General features: G+C 40.0%; 1 protein-coding gene across 3 annotated transcripts in view; it reads right to left on the bottom strand.

The window, feature by feature from the left end:
* Positions 1–390: 390 nt before the first annotated feature.
* Positions 391–17,345, bottom strand: part of Ago3 (argonaute RISC catalytic component 3) — a 134,593-nt gene continuing 117,638 nt past the window's right edge. For all 3 annotated transcript variants that reach the window (XM_008832122.3, XM_029563129.1, XM_029563130.1), the window contains 5 exons: positions 15,845–16,039; positions 14,536–14,670; positions 12,202–12,303; positions 2,138–2,337; positions 391–1,592 (listed from right to left, as the gene is read on the bottom strand). In XM_008832122.3, coding sequence (XP_008830344.1) covers positions 1,484–1,592; positions 2,138–2,337; positions 12,202–12,303; positions 14,536–14,670; positions 15,845–16,039 — 741 coding nt within the window. In that variant the 3' untranslated portion in view covers positions 391–1,483. The remainder of the gene's footprint in view (positions 1,593–2,137; positions 2,338–12,201; positions 12,304–14,535; positions 14,671–15,844; positions 16,040–17,345) is intronic.

Here is a 17,345-nt window from a genome sequence, read left to right as displayed (position 1 = left end):
CTATTCTAATAAATATAAAAGAAAAAAGGAGCTATACTTCAAAACACATACATATAAGTTTATATATACATATATATAAAAAATATATATGAAAATCACATTAAGGTATATGAGGCAGCAAGTAAACTAGCAAAAATAAAAACAAAACAAAAAACCCTAATTTTTCTCTCTTTCCACCTAATTTCAGAGGCCTAAACCTTAGAGAGTTCCAATTTTTAAAAATATTTTATTTACTTTTTTAATTATTTTAATTTTATATATATGCATGTATTTCCTGCATGTAGGTAAGTGCACCCATGTCGTGCAATGCCTGTGGAGGACAGAAGAGGCTGTCGGATCCCCTGGAACTGGAGTTACGGACAGTTGTTAGCTGCCCTGTGGGTGCTAGGATTTGAACCCAGGTCTTCTGCAAGAATAGCCAGTGTTCTTAACCACTGAGCCAACTCTCCAGGCCCCAGAGTTTCAAAATTTTAAAATATTTACCCTTTATAAAAGCTTTAAGGGATTTCCAGGTATAACTCATAGGAATCAAAGGCTTTGGAACGTTTATCACTGACCAGAAAGTTACAACTTCTGACAAGGTTTTATATTTATAGCAGCTTTAACAAAGTCACTAAAGAAAAAAATGTTTAGGTTGCAAATGCTTATGTGTACATTACACATGTAGCAAACGTAAGTCCAGAGCAAGAAGGAGCAGACACACACATACATACATGGTATCAGGAGGTGAGGATTCAGAATTGTGCATGGGTTAGAGGTTAGGAGTAGGGTGTGTGAGAGATAAACAGCTAATTTGCCATGCTTTACTAATGATTCGTATATATGAACATTTGAATGTCATCTGTAGCATTAAGGACAAGTATGCAGATAACAAAGGCAAGAAAGGTAGTGAAAGAAATAAAGGTGGAAGCAGGGAGAAGATAAGAAAGTTCTCCAATGGAATGAACTATAAAACATACACAAACACATATATATATCTATTATTAACCTAGACCTAGATATATGTGCACATGAAGTATGTATATATTTAAAAATCCAGACTCATTATACAAGAATATATGAATGCACATTATTTTTTTGCACACGTAATTGTGAACAATCACTTGGTTATTTGTGTAGGTGTGTGTTTTTAAACCATCATTCACTTTTTCTTTACTTTTTTGCAAATATAGTTGTGCTGCCAAGCAACTTGAGGTAAAGGCATTAAAAGGGTTAGAATATAACAAGTGAAAACAAAACAACTGCAATACTTCCTACAGGAGACTGCACAAAAAGCAGCTGGCTGGTTTCATATTGCATAAAGGTGCTGTGTTCCTTGATGAAGTAAACGATTTTCCTTGGACCAACATAAGGACCAGACCCCCACACAGTGTTGGCTTCTGCATCCCTGGAGGCGACCCTACTGAACAAACTCCAGTGGAAACATACATTGTATGTCGATACATCTTTCAGTTCTTCCTCTCAGAGAATACACTTGAACTTGTTAAGCAAAGTACATTGTGCGTAAGGTATCTTGGTGAATCTGTACAGCCTTGGCAAGAGCTTGTGGGTCTCGCCCATTGCTCTGTCCTGAAACATGGCTTCCTTCAGCACTGTAAGAGAAGGGGCAATGAACACAAACCTTCTGATGTAATAATTCTGAAGAACAAGTATTTTAGAAAATTCCAAAAATTTTAGAAAATAGAGATGGGTATAATGACCTATGCATTTCAACAATTCACTCATGGCCAATTTTACTTTATGTCTTTCATTTTTTCAGGATTAATTAGAAACAAATCCCAGACATCATGTAATTTTTCTACTACAAATCTTATTTATCTTATTTATTACAAATAATATCTTCCTTGAGTGATTTGGTAAAACAACTAAATTTCTATATCCTTCTATTATTGATGAACCTCCACAGTATGCTTAATAGAAAAGCTTATCCTGAGACATCAGTTCTGTCACCACTTTTCATACAGTGTACTGGTTCCTCTGACAGCTTGTGAAACTTTAATTCTGAATGTCAAGACTTGATTGCAAACAGAGGTACATACTTACATGAACATGCTTAAAGAAACTGCCTAAGAAAATCAGACCACACTTGGATTTGGTTTGAGAACCTGTACTTGTACCTGTTGTACTATTATGTTACCTGTCATGCTCTTTGTCCACAAGATGGTATCTGGCTCTGAATGCCACCAAATGAGCATAATACGCTGGTGCAGGTATAGAAACAGATCGTGTACAGCGTACATAAGTGTGGCAGAGCTGGTAAGTCAGCAGCTGAAGTTCATCTGCAGTAAAACAGTTGTCATCCCATAAAACATGATAGTGTGATGGACGGCTGGTACCCTATAGAGAAAGTAATGGTATAGTCTGTTGATTTCTAAACTTATTTTTTTCTTCTTAAAAAATTTCATTGGTGGGGTGGCAAGATGGCTCAGCAGCTAATGGTGCTTCCCACATAAACTTGGTGACTTAAGTTCAAAGTCTGGAACACATGTAAATAAAGGTAGAAGGGAAGAACTGAAACTACAAAGTTGTTCTCTCACCTTCACACTCATAGTGATATATATACCATGCCCATCATTCAGACACATACACAATAATATTCAAAATATTTTCATGGTTGGAGAGATAGCTCAGCAGTTAAGAGCACTGGCTGCTCTTCCAGAGGACCTGGGTTTGGTTCCCAGCATCCACATGGTGACTAACAACTATTTGTAACTCCAGTTCCACAGGATCTGACATACTTCTTTAGTCTCTGTGGGCATTGCACAATGTGGGTGCACTTACATACATGCAGGCAAAACACTCATACATATAAATGAATTTTAAAAAATTTAAAAAATAGCTAGGTATGGTGGGGCACACCTTTAATTCCAGCACTACGGAGGCAGGTGCAGGTAGATCTTTGTGAGACTGTGCTGGATAGCTTTAGTGTCAACTTGACACACCTGGGTTGAGGGAGTCTCCATTGGGGAATTGCCTTCATTGGACTGGCCTGTGGCCATGTCTGAGGGGCATCTTCTTGATGAGTGATGTGGGAGGGCCCAGCCCACTGTGGGTGGTGCCCCCCCCGGGCAGGTGGGCCTGTGTTGCATAAGAAAGCAGGCGGAGCAGGGGCCAGGAGAGCAAGCCAGTAACAGCATTCCTCCATGGCCTGTGCTCCAGCTCCTGCTTCCAGGTTTGTGCCCTGAGTTCCTCCTACCTTGGGCTCCCTGATGAACTGTGACCTGGGAGATGTAAGCTGAATAAACCCTTTCCTCCGCAAAGTTGGTACTGGTCAGAGTATTTTGTCGCAGCAATGAAGAAAAAAACTAGGACAGAGACCCAGGGCAGCCTGGTTTACATAGTGAGTTCCAGGCCAGCTGGGGCTATGGGGAGAGCCTGTCTCAAAAACCAATACAATAAAAAATTTAAAAAATTGAAAAATAAAGGGGCTGGAGAGACGGCTCAGTGGTTAAGAACACTTGCTGCTCTTGCAAGGGACCTGGGTTTGATTCTCAGCACCCACATGGTGGCGCTGTCACCCTCTTCTGGCCTCCATGGGCACTGCACACACACACACCATGTACACCATGTAGGCAAAATGCCTTATGTACATAAAAATGTAAACAAAAAAGTCTTCATTGACATATATCATTGTACAGGGCACTGAATCACATAAGAGCATTTTTTTTTTTTTTTTTTTTGGTCTTTTTGAGACAGGATCTCCCTGTAGCCCCAGCTGTCCTGGAACTTGCTATGTAGACCAGGCTGGCCTCTAACTCACAGAGATCCAGCTGCCTCTGCCTCCCGAGTGCTGGGATTAAAGACATGTGCCACCACACCCGGCATAAGAGCATTTCCAGATGCTGCTCCACATGCCCTGTCTGTACCCCTGCACCCTCTCATTAGTCCCTTTCCCTAGCCAGTTTCACTTCTACTTTCATGTTATGTGTACACTCATGATTTTACACGTCCATATAGAATTTAGGGCCCACACATGGAGAAAGTATGCGATAGTCATGTCCATATAGAATCTAGGGCCCACACATGGAGAAAGCATGCAATAGTCACGTCCATATAAAATCTAGGGCCCACACATGGAGAAAGATGTGATATTCATGTCCATATAAAATCTAGGGCCCACACATGGAGAAAGCATGCGATATTCATGCCCATATAAAATCTAGGGTAGGGGGCTGGAGAGCTGGCTGAGTGGTTAAGAGCTCTGACTGCTCCTGCAGAGGACCTGGGTTTGATTCCCAGCACCCACATGGCAGCTACGAACTGTTCTTAACTCCACTCACATACATGCAGGCAATACACTCATACACATAAAAAATAATAAATAATAAAAATAAAAAAATAAAAAATTAAAAGAAAAAAAAATCTAGGGCCCAGACATGGAGAAAGCATGTGATATTTGTCTTTCTGAGACTTAATTTGCTTAACAGGATTATCTTCAGTTACATCCATTTTTCTGAAAAAGATATGGTTTTTTCTTTATGGGTGAAAACAATTTCATTGTGTATATATGCCATGTTTTCTTTCTGGTTCACTGCTGATGGACGCCTGGGTTGGCTCCATGGCTCAGCTATCATGACCAGTGCTGCAATAAACATTGATGTTCAAGTGTCTCTGTGGTGTGCTGACTTGGAGTCCTGTGGGTAAATACTCAGGAGTGGCAGAACGGGGTCATACAGTTTTAGTTTTAAAAAATATATATGTATATTTTTGTATTGGAGGAGTAGAAAAGAAAGCAGTGCCTGTAACTGGGCCCTATTCAGTGGCAGTTTCTTGTTCCATAGGGTTAAGGAAGACTTTGAGGAAATAGAAATTGTTTGGAAAAATCCAGGTGGTGTTGCTTTGTATGCTGTGATGGGTATGAGAGATGAAGTGAAGTGTGAAGAGCCCTCACACCCTCCATCCTGCCTCACTCTGTCCTGGAACCCTGGGACGGAGAAAGCGCCACTTTTGTTCCTGCTTTGGGATTGTTGACTGCCACGTAGTGATAGAAAACCACAAGACAAGCGACAGGCCCAGCATGTTGGTGAAGATGGTGAGCTGCACATCCATGATCATCCTGACCAACTCCACTCGGCTCCGATGCTACCAGCACACAAGCTGGAGGTAGGAGACCTGGGCTGGAACTCCTATTTTTAGTTTTTTTCTTTTTTTCTTTACATTTTATAGCTGGGCGTGCGTCCCAGAACTCGGGAGGCAGAAGCAGGCTGATCTCTGTGAGTTCGAGGCCAGCCTGGTCTCCATAGCAAATCCAGCTGTGGCTACAGGGAGACACCCCCCTCCAAAAAAGACCAAAAAAAAAAAAAAAGACCAAAAAGAAATTTATTTGGGGGTCCAGGTATGGTAGCACATGTCTTTAATTTCAGATCTCTGTGAGTTGGACTCTGGCCCAGCCTTGAACTCACTATGTAGCCTAGGCTATCCTCAAATTCCAGAAATAATGAACATCAATAAACACACAAGACTTGAGTATATAAGGCCCAAGAGATATGAATGAACCTGGGCAAGTCATATCCACTCTTATAAGTGGAAACTATCATATTTTTAATTTTACCTAGTAAAAATTAAGACTAATTTTTATTAAATTTTAAAATTACAGTTATTGTGCACATGTGTGTGCATGTATGTGGGAGTCAGTTCTCTCCTACCATGTGAGTCCCAGGGACTAAACTCAGGTTATTGGCAAGGGTCTTTACCCACTAAGCCAGTCTTGCTGGCCTACCAAGACTATTCTTTAAAAATTTCAAATTAGTTTGAAAATTCTTGAGTTGGGCTTGCTGATGCAAGTCTGTAATCCCAGTTACTCAGGAGGTTTAGGGGAGATTGCAAATTCAAAGGTTTAGGGGAGATTGCAAATTCAAAGCCAGACTGAACAAATTAATGAGACCCCGTGTCCAAACCAAAAATAAAAATGGTTTGAGAATCTAGCTCAGTGGTAGAGCACTTGTCTGGCATATGAAAGGCCATAGGTGTAATATCGTCAAAATTAAACAAACTAAAAGCCTAATAAAACTGAGCAGATGTGAAAGAACAATGTGGAAAATAAGTTTCAAAATGATGTCCTAAATAAACTATAGAGAAAGAAATAGACACCCAAACACAACAGACATTTAGAACCCCAAATAGGCATGACCAGAGAACTGTTCCCTAAAAGTTTTAGGCTAAATACAAAAAGCATTTCTGTGTAGAAGACTTATAATGACTATTTGCATATCAATGATCTCTCAAAGTTCTAGAATGAAAAAACTCTGCTAAACCAGTATTTCTAAAACTTATTTCAACAGAGACTTTTGATATGACTTTTGACTCCTCTATGATATTTTTAACATTTTATTATTTTTATTCTATGTGTATGAGTGCATTGCCTGCATGTATGTAAGTGCACCCATGTTGTGCAAAGCCCGTGGAGAGCAGAAGAGGGCATCGGATCCCCTGGAACTGGAGTTACAGATGGTTGTTAGCTGCCATGTAGGTGCTGAGAACCAAACCTGGGTCCTCTGGAAGAGCAGCCGGTGCTCTTAACCACTGAGTCATCTCTCCAGCTCTGTCAGTGATATTCATTAACAAGCTACAATGGGGCCCTCAAGATGGCTCAATGGGTAAAAGGTGCTAGCCTGATGATTGAGCTTGTGATACCCAGAACCCCTGCGTAAAGATGGAGAACTGATTCCACAAAGTTGTCCCCTGACCTCCACACATGTGCCATAGTACATGCATCTCTCTCTCTACTCCACCTCTCTCTCTCTCTCTCTCTCTCTCTCTCTCTCTCTTCTCACACACACAAATGCACAAATAATAAATAAAAATTTTAAAACTTTAGCAAAAGCTACAATGATAGTTAACATAGGGGAAAGATTAGGTGAAAATGTATGTTCCATTTAAACTAGTTTTATTCCTAGAAGATACTACTAACTTTCTGCTCACTAACTTACCAACTCATCCTGAAAATGTACAACACTGACCCTAAAAAGGAGCAGATAGGGAGGCAGATGGAATAAAACAAATGGAAAAGAAGATACATTTTCTTGCTTGCAAATGACATGATTCTATATTTAAAAGACCTTTAACACCTCCCCAGAAAATTCTTAGACCTGATAAACACTTTCAACAAAGTAGGGCACAAGACCAACATGACAATTAGTAGCTTTTCTATTATATATACCATTAATGAACTTGATGAGAAAGAAATCAGGGGAGGCCTGGAGAGATGGCTCAGCAGTTAAGAGTACTGGCTGCTCTTGCAGAGGACCCAGGTTCAATTCCCAGCAACTACATGGCAGCTAACAACTGTCTAACTCCAGTTCCAGGGGATCCACCACCTTCTTCTGACCTCACTGGGCAATGCATGACACAGGTGTACTTACACACACACAGGCATACTTATATACATAAAATAAAAATAATAAATAAAATATTAAAAAAAGAAATCAGGGGAACAATCCACATTCACAATAGTAAAAAATTACAATATGGGAGTTAAGAGTACTGGCTGCTCTTGCAGAGGACCCAGGTTCAATTCCCAGCAACTACATGGCAGCTAACAACTGTCTAACTCCAGTTCCAGGGGATCCACCACCTTCTTCTGACCTCACTGGGCAATGCATGACACAGGTGTACTTACACACACACAGGCATACTTATATACATAAAATAAAAATAATAAATAAAATATTAAAAAAAGAAATCAGGGGAACAATCCACATTCACAATAGTAAAAAATTACAATATGGGGGTGGCTGGAGAGATGGCTCAGCGGTTAAGAACACTGGTTGTTCTTGCAGAAGACCCGGGTTTGAATCCCAGCACCCACATGGCAGCTAACAACTGTCCATAACTCTAGTTCCAGGGGATCTGAGAGCCTCTTCTGTTATAAACTAAAAGAACAATACATAAGCTAGATGTGGTGGCGCATGCCTTTAGTCCCAGCACTCGGGAGGCAGAGGCAGGCGGATTGTTGTGAGTTCAAGGCCAGCCTGGTCTACATAGTGAGTTCAGGTCAGCTGGGACTACAGTGAGACCCTGTCTCAAAAAGACAAAAAAAAAATAAAAATAAAAAAAAACCTTAAAAAATTATAATATGGGGGCTGGAGGGATGGCTTAGCAGTTAAGAGTACTTGCTGCTCTTGCAGAAGTTCTCAGCACCTTCGTGGTGACTTACAACTGCCTGTAACTCCAGTTCCAGGACACTGAAAAGTACATGTGGTGCACTAATCACAAGCAGGCAAAACATTCCTACACATAAAGTAAATAAATAAAAAAATATTTTTTTAAAGTACTAAAATACTAGAAAACAGGGCTGGAAAGATGATTCAGTGGTTAAGAACATTTACTGATCTTGGAGAGAACCTGAGTTCTACTACCAGCACCTGTATCAGGTGGTTCACAACTACCTGTAACTCTAGTTCCAGGGGCCCCAATACCCCGCTCTGGCCTCTGGGGGGCACTGCACACATGTGGTACATATACAGAAAAGCGGGCATGCACACATATACATAAATAAAAATAAAATTAAAGATTAGAAAATACCTAGGAATAAACCAAACCAAGGAGATGACAGTCCTCTACTGTGAAAATTTTGAGACAATAGATTAAGAAAGAAATTGAGCTGTGTGTGGTGGCACACGCCTTTAGCCCCAGCCTTGGGAGGCAGAGGCAGGTGAATCTCTGTGAGTTCAAGGCCAGCCTGGTCTACATAGTGAGTTCCAGGCCAGCTGGGGCTACAGGGTAAAGGGAACCAAATAGTATAAAGAGAAGAGATTGGGCAGCATAGAGTTAACTGGGTGAGCTGCTTTGGGAGGTCACAAGCAAGTGGGAGGAATGCCACAAAATTCCTTGCACAGAAGGAACTGTGTGGAGGTGTCAGTCAGCACACTAACACAACAACCTTCATCTTGAGCTTGTAATTTCAAAACTGAGAATGTCCTTGAAGACAGTCAGTAGCCATAGCAGGACTTTGTACCTAGATAGTATGGCGGGGGCGATGCTTGTGTCCTGTGAGTAATCATTCACTGTGCTTCCACTTCTTATGCTGTAATTGTTTTGCAAGGCCAATAAAAGGAAAGTAAGAGGTCACATGGGGCTCTCGCCCTAGAGATGATGAGCCCTCTGCTATCTTTTAAATAAGCATTCCCTGTGTCTGTGGTTTCCAACCAGAGCTACATAGTGAGACCATGACAATAAATAAATAAATAAATAAATAAATAAATAAATAAATAAATAAATAAATAAGAAACTGAAGACCCTAGAAAACAGAAGGACTTCACAGGTTCATGGTATGGCAGAATCCAATCATGAATATAGCTATATCACCAAAAGTAATGTATACATTTAATGAAATTCACATCAAAGCTCCAATGATGTTCTTCCAGATCTAGAAAAAACAACCCTAAAATTAATGAAAGCACAAAAGGGTTCAAACAGCCAAGGCAATCCTTAACAGAAACAGCAAATTATATTACATTTATTATATTATATTACAATTTATTATATTACAGTTACAGAGGGTCTGGAGAGATGGCTCAGACGGTAAGAGCTCTGGCTGTTCTTGCAGAAGATCTGGGTTCAGTTCTCAGCACTCACATGATATCTGACAACCATTCATAACTCCAGTTCCAGGGGATCTGACACCCTCTTCTGGCCTCTATGGACATTGCATGACATGGGTGCATTTACATACATGCATTTACATACATGCAAGTAAAACACGGATACACATAAAAAAAAAAAAACATATTACAGAGCCACAGTAAAAAACCCAGCATGGTACTGGCACAAAATCAGACATGAAGATCAATGGAATAGAAGAGAGAACCCAGAAACAATTTTCAACAAAGGTGTCAAAAACACACTTTGGAAAAGAAGACAACCTTTTTTTTTTTTTTTTTTTGTCATTTTGAGACAGGGCCTTCTTTTAGGCCTAGCTGGCCTGGAACTCACTGTGTAGACCAGGCTGGCCATGATCTCACAGAGATGCACTTGCCTGCCTCTCGAGTGCTAGGTAAAGGTGTGTGCCACCATGCCCGGCTCATTAAACAAATGATGCTGGGAAAACCGCCAGGCAATGCCCCATGCATGCCTATAACCACAGCACATGGGGAAAAGAAAGGATCACTGAGACTTGCTGGTTGCCAGCCTAGCCAAAAGATTCCATGTTCAGCAAGAGATTCTGTCTCAAAATAGTAAGGTAGAGAGTGACAGAAGAGAACACACGATACCCTCCAGCACACACATATGCCTCATATACATATGTGCACACACACACACACACACACGCACACACACTCTCTCTCTCTCTCAATTCAAAATGGATCAGAGATCTTAACATAAGACTTAAACCTTTGAAAATGCCAGTGGAAAATAAAGGTTAAAACATTTTGAGATATAAGCATAGGCAACAACCTTCTGAAAGGGACTCTAATAGCACAAGAAATAATCCCAATAACTCACAAATGGGACTATATGAAACCAGAAAGCTTCTGTACATCAAAGGAAACAATTTCCAGAGTGAAAGACAGTCTACAGAATGGTAGAAAATCTTTACTAACTACACGTCACACAGTGAACTAAAATATAGACTATATAAAGAACTGCAAAAAATATATACCAACCCCCACCAAATCATCTACTCAGAAAATGGGCCAATGAACTGTACTGACACGTCTCAAGAGAAGAAATACAAATGGTCAATAAATGCTTGAAAAAGTGTTCAATACCCTTAGCCTTAAGGGAAATGAAAATAAAAACTGCTATGAGATTCCATCTCACCCCAGTCAGAATGGCTATCACCAAGCCATTAACAAATGTTAGTAAGGATATGGGGAAAGAGGGACCCCTATTCATTGCTGATAGGAATGTAAACTTGTGTAGCCATTATGGAAGTCAGTATGGAAATTTCTCAGAAAACGGAAAACAGAACTACCTTATAATCTAGTTATACCACTCTTAGGTCTAAGCCCGAAGGACTCTAAGTCAATATGCACCACAGAGATTGCTACACTACTATTGCCAGAAAATGGTACCAGCCTAGATGTCTACGGATAGATGAAGGATAAGGAGAATGTAGCACACATAACAAAATGGGATTTGAAATTTTTATGTATAGGATTTATGTAGCTCAAACTGGCTTCAAACTTGCTATGTAGCCAAGGCTGGTTTTTAAATCCTGATCCTCCTGCCTCCACCTCCTAAGTGCTGGGACTACAGATGTGTGTGACCATGCCCAGCATGCAACAGAATTTTATGCAGCCATAAAGAAAAATGAAATGATGACATTAGAAGTCATTATACTAAGCAAAGTAAACCAGATTCAGAAAGACAAATATTGATGCTTTCTTTTTATATGTGGAATCTAGATTTAAAATTATATGCTAGGCACAGTGGTACACACAGCAGTGGGGAGGCAGAGGCAGGCAATCTCTGTGAAATGGAGGGCAGCCTTGTCTACACAGTGAGTTTCAGGCCAGCTGGGGCTACAGGGAGACCCTGTCTCAAAAAGACCAAAAGAAAAAAAAAAACCAAAACTAGAAGAGGGATCTTGAGAAGGGAGGAAGAGAGCCTAAGGGATGGGGGAGAAAGAGAGAGGGTAATAGGAAACATGTGACATAAAAGTGGGAGTGGGGTAGGAGGGACAGTCTAGGAAAGGAAGGGACTATCCAGAAGGGAGCAGGGGATGTGGGGAAGGGAACTAATGATAACAAAGTAAAATGACATATATGTGTGAAAATGCCATAATGAAGCCTATTATTTTGTATAGTAACCTAAAAATAAATTAATAAAAATTTTATGAGTTTTCATGAGATTAAGAGTCTATTTTAGGGCAATTCATTCTATTAAGCTAATATATTCTGATATTTTCATAAAAAGATTTCTCTCTCAAAGTAAGGAAAAGTAAGAAATTTACTTATTGAAAATTACACGTGGAGCCGGGAGTGGTGGCACATACCTTTAATCCCAGCATTTGGGAGGCAGAGGCAGGTGGAACCCAGTGAGTTCAAGGCCAGCCTGGTCTACATAGTGAGTTCCAGGACAGCTGTAGCTACAGGGAGACCCTGTTTCAAAAAAGAACAAAAAAAGCAAAAGAAAATTACACATGGAAATAATTAGGGATGCAGAGAAGAGTATTGTTTCTCTTTTTGCTGAGGGTCTAAAAATATACATTGGAATTTAAGTTCTAAATTAAACATTTCAGTTTAGGAGTAGGCTTACTTGTATTCCAGCATGGCTGCAGAGGTAAAAGTCAAATTCATAAGGGTGTGTAATGTCTGTATCAACTGTTGTTCCAGCTGGGATATTGCCACTTCTTCCAACCTAGAGTTTTTGGATCAAAATTTAAATAAACAAGACAATTTAAAAAAACATCTTGTTGTCTTACAAATCTCAAGGATAGAAACAACAAACAAATATATAAATAAAACCTTCAAAAACCCCTTAAGTTAAAAAAATCTGATATTACATTTAATTACAAATTAAATCTTAAAATGTTTAAATACATAGGTTGGTCCCATATTTGACTACTTTCAGCTTGAAAATTACTTAAGTAATTATTAAGTACAGACCTTACATAGGTCCTGGATCCTAGTCTTCAATGTTTCTTAAAATAAGTGGTGATAAATAAGCAAGAAAGTTATATAGTCTCTACTGAGGCTTAGTAGGTAATACCAGTGTGGGTAAAAGACATACAAAGTTAACTTTAAGTGCTCCAATTTATGGTACACATAAACAGTATGTATTCTTGAAATCATTTATGAAAATTACCATTTTTCTTGGAGAATACTATACATGAACTCGAAGCAATGCTGGCAATATCAAGAGTCACCATTTGTTAGCCATGTCAGGTACTTTAAATATAGTATTTCTATGTTCTGATAACAGTTTTGTTTTGTTTGGGGAGCTAAGGCTCAAGAATATAAAATAATAGCACACAATAAAGGCAGAACTGGGATTAAAACATGAAATGATTACAAAGGCTCAATTCCTTTTATTTCATACTACCATTAATTAATTAATTAATTTATTTATTTATTTGAGACAAGGTCTTCCTGTAGCCCAGGTGGCCTGGGATTTACTATGTAGACTAGGCTGGCCTCAACCTCACAGAGATCCACTGCCTCTGCCTCTCAAGTGCTGGAATTAAAGGCATGCACTACTGTGTCCGGCTTATACTATTATCTTCAATGCCTTATAAGAGTGGCTCTGATGTTACTGAAATGCTTAAGAAATCCTAATTACGAGTCGGGCATAGTGGTACACATCTTTAATCCCAGCATTTGGGAGGCAGACGCAGGTGGACCTCTCTGAATTTGAAGCCAGCCTGGTCTACAAAGTGAGTTCTAGGCTAGCTGGGGCTACAGGGAGTCCTCGTCTCAAAAAAAAAAAAAAAAAAAAAAAAAAAAACCCAAAAAACACCCCCCCGCAAATCCTAATAATGAAAATCTCTCAAGACATAGGGTGTCATGTAGCTCTGGCTGGCCTCAGACTGGCTATGTAGATGATGAACTTTGTAGCAGGAGGCCTCCAAAGATGGCGCGGACCCAGAGCCCTGGGATTCAGCGAGAATTCACTTCACTTCTTGGTCTGCAAATAGCCCGCCAAAAGGAGCCCACGCCTCCCACACCCTGCTCGGGAGACCAGTGACTGCTGACAGACTGCGTGGCGCAGACCAATCAGAAAACGATACGCTGACTAAAGGGACTTGGGGGCAGAGAAAAGGGAGATATAAGGTGTGCCTCCTCCTGCAGCACCTCACCTAGTGCTTGCTCTACCCGACTCCTGGGGTCTGTGTGTTGTGACTCCGCGCCTCTTACCCCCTAATCGGCAGGGGACCCGATCCAGGTTAGGGTCTTCACAACTGGCCTGAGGAGAACCTGCAACACCTGGCGCCAGACAGAACTTGAACTTTAATTCTGCCTCTACATCCTGAGTGCTAAGGTTACAGGCATGCACCACAATGTCTTGTTTTATGTAGTGCTGGGCACTGAACTCAGGACTTTGTGCATGCTAGACAAGTTCTTTACCAATCAAGCTATAACTTGTCTTGATAGTGAAAATTTTCTTAGTGAAAACTAAAATGTATATTATGCCCACCTTTACCTCTTTATCTCCTAAATATTTAAAATGATTACCTATAAATCTAGGTTTATATACCTATGTCAGAAACTTTTTTACTGACTCATATATTACTTCTGCCACATAAGGCACTGCTGTGAGTGGGTTGAATTATAGCTAAACAGACCAATCAGCTAGCCTTTACTAGGATTAAATTAGTTTATCTTAGAAAAAATACTTAGGCTGAGTATACAGCTTAGTGGTAGAGTGCTTGCTTAGCATACATGAAGCCCTGGGTATCATTCCCAGCATTATAAAAAGAAAGGGAGGAGAGGAAAAAGAAAAAAGAAGGAAAGAGGTAGGGAGACAGGCAGGGAGAGAGGGGATGAAGGAGACAGAGAAAAAGGAAAGGGACAGTGTGAGATGGACACTGGAAGCCTAATGGTGGCAGAGGGCACTGGGCTTAAAATAACATTACAACAGATATAAAATTACCCTTTCTGTCCTATCAGCACAAAATAATCGTGTGTGATGCCTCTTCTGAACTACAATGTAGGTTATTCCAGGTTGATAGTCTTTCTCCAAACTGATACAGGCTTCTCGAATTGCTAGCAGCTCATAATATAATACCTAGAGAAGATATAACAGGAAGGTTTAATACAGCCAGTTTTTTTCTAATATTTCAAAGACAATGATTTAACCTCATGATTCCTTTTATTTATTTATTTTTATTTTATGTGTATGAGTGTTTTGCCTGCATGTAAGTGCACCATATGTGCAATATTGGAGGAGGCCAGAAGAGAGTGTCAAATCCCCTAAAACTGGAGTTACAGATGGTTGTTATCCACCATGTAGGTGCTGGAAACTGAACCCAGGTCCTCTGTGAAGAGCAGTCAGTACTGTTAATCACAGAGCTATCTCTCATGATTTCTTAATACCACTTTATAGCTCAACATGCTTCTTTATTTAACCGTGAGCATAGCAACGAAGGCTTACACATCCACAGGGAACATTTTGCTTATTTATTATTTTTATTTAAAAATATTTGATTATTTTTATTTAATGTGTATGAGTGTATTGCCTGCATGTATGTAACTGCACCTGTGTTGTGAAATTCTTGAAGAGGTCAGAAGAGGGTATCAGATTCCCTGGAACTGGAGTTATGGATAGTTGTTAGCCACCATGTGGGTGCTGGGAATTGAACCTGGGTCTTCTGTAAGAACAGCCAGTGCTCTTAACTGCTGGGATATCTTTCTAGCCCTTTATTTATTTATTTATTCATTTATTTATTTATATTTATGCGTGTATCTGTGTGTGGGTGCCATGTGTATGTGGGTGCCCACAGAGTCCAGAAGAGGGGGTGTGATCACCTGGAGCTGGAGTTACTGGCAGTTTTGAGTCACCAGACATGGGGGGTGGGAATCAAACTCGGGTCCTCTAGAAGAGCAGTATACACTCTTAACCACTGACCCATCTCTCAAGACTTCACAGGGAACATTTTTTTTTTTTTTTTTGGTCTTTTTGAGAAAGGTTCTCCCTGTAGTCCCAGCTGTCCTGGAACTCACTATAGACCAGGCTGGCCTTGAACTCATAGAGATCCACCTGCCTCTGCCTCCCAAGTGCTGGGATTAAAGGCGTGTGCCACCACGCCTGGCTTACAGGGAAGATTTTTTAAAAAATTTATTGAAGCATCAGATTCTCACTTTATGAACTCTCAAGTTCAAGCTTCACCTTCAGAACTAGACACCATATTACAACATAGTATTTGATTTAATCTTAGTTTAATATATTCCAGGCAACCAACCTGTCTAAATTGTCCTTCTGAAACACCATCTCGATAAAAGATAATACGAGTAGGTTTGAATCGAGTTGACTTATAAAACTGGATGAGCAGTTCTCGGACCATGGAGGCCAAGTCCTGGATGATCTCCTGTCGGGGTCTCTGAACTCTTACTGTGGCACAGTATCTGCTTGGGTGGGCATCCATACTACCTACAACCTAGGTTGGAAAAGTAAGGAAAAACAAAAATTAAGGTAATCAATACTAGATGGACTTCATTTACATCTACACTTTCCTATAGCCTTACTGTTTACCACTGTTTACTTTGAAGGTAATAAAGACAGATAATTGCCAGTGAAGAACAGAATAAAAGTGCAGAATAGTGTAAAAAACTATAATTAGGCTGCATTTTTCATTTTCCATTTGTGTGTGTGTGTGTGTGAATGTGCATGTTCCGTATGTCTGTAGGCACACGTGTGGATGCACCTGCACATTGAGTGTGTATATATGTAGAAAGCTGAGGTTGACATTAGAAATCATCTTCAATCATTCTTCAACTTTATTCAATGAGGCAGGGTCTCTTACTCAAACTCAGAGCTTGCCAACGTGGATCTTCTTGCTACTGAGCTTGCTCTGGGGATCCCTAGTCACTACCTTCAGAGTCTGGAGTTACAGGTGGGTTGACATACCCACCCAACATTACGTGGGTTCTGGGCATCTGAGAACTCTGGTCCTCACATTTGTGGGGCTTTAATCAACAAACCATCTCCTAAGTCTTAAGCTGTATTTTATACTTAAAAACTGGGTTTGAGCCAGTGAGATGGCATCTGCTGCCACGCCTGATGATCTGAATTTGAAGCCTGGGATCCACATGGAGGAAACAGAGAAATGTCTCCTGTAAATTGTCATTTATTACCCCACCCACACAAATTAATAAATAATAAAAATTAAATTCTAATTATTGTTGGTAACCTAAATATGATTCAGGAATGGAAAAGACATACATAATGAGACTCTGAGAAAGGAAGTACAAAAGGAACCAAAAGGACTGATTTTTAAAAATATATTTCCTACTTCGGCATGCTATCCCAGAAACTACACTTATGACTTCAGCATCATCTAAGAATTATTATGCTGCAAATTTTATTTTATTTTTGTGGTGCCAAGGAGCAAACATAGGGCCTCAGCCTCACACATGGTAGGCAAGTGCTCTGCCAGTAAGCTGTATCCTAAGCCCTTCATAATTCTGAAAATCACAAATTTTCTTATTGCAAATTCCTGGAGCAGACATCCTGAATCTACAGTTAGTCTAATGTGCTGTTGTTGCATCTTATCTGGTATTCAGATAAGTTATAGTTTTGAGACTGTCTACTTCAATTTTTTTCTTTTTAAATTTTAAAGAATTTATTTACTTTTATTTTATGTGTATCAGTGTTTTGCTTGCATGTATGTAAAAAGCCCACAGACGTCAGAAGACGGCATCAGATCCACAGAATTGGGGTTAAAGACAGTTGTTAGTCACCGT

Source organism: Nannospalax galili, unplaced genomic scaffold, assembly GCF_000622305.1.
Source record: "Nannospalax galili isolate Female #2095 unplaced genomic scaffold, S.galili_v1.0 scaffold1055, whole genome shotgun sequence".
NCBI lineage: Eukaryota > Metazoa > Chordata > Mammalia > Rodentia > Spalacidae > Nannospalax > Nannospalax galili.
Note: the sequence above shows the minus strand (reverse complement) of the source record. Positions and strands in the feature narration are given on the sequence as shown.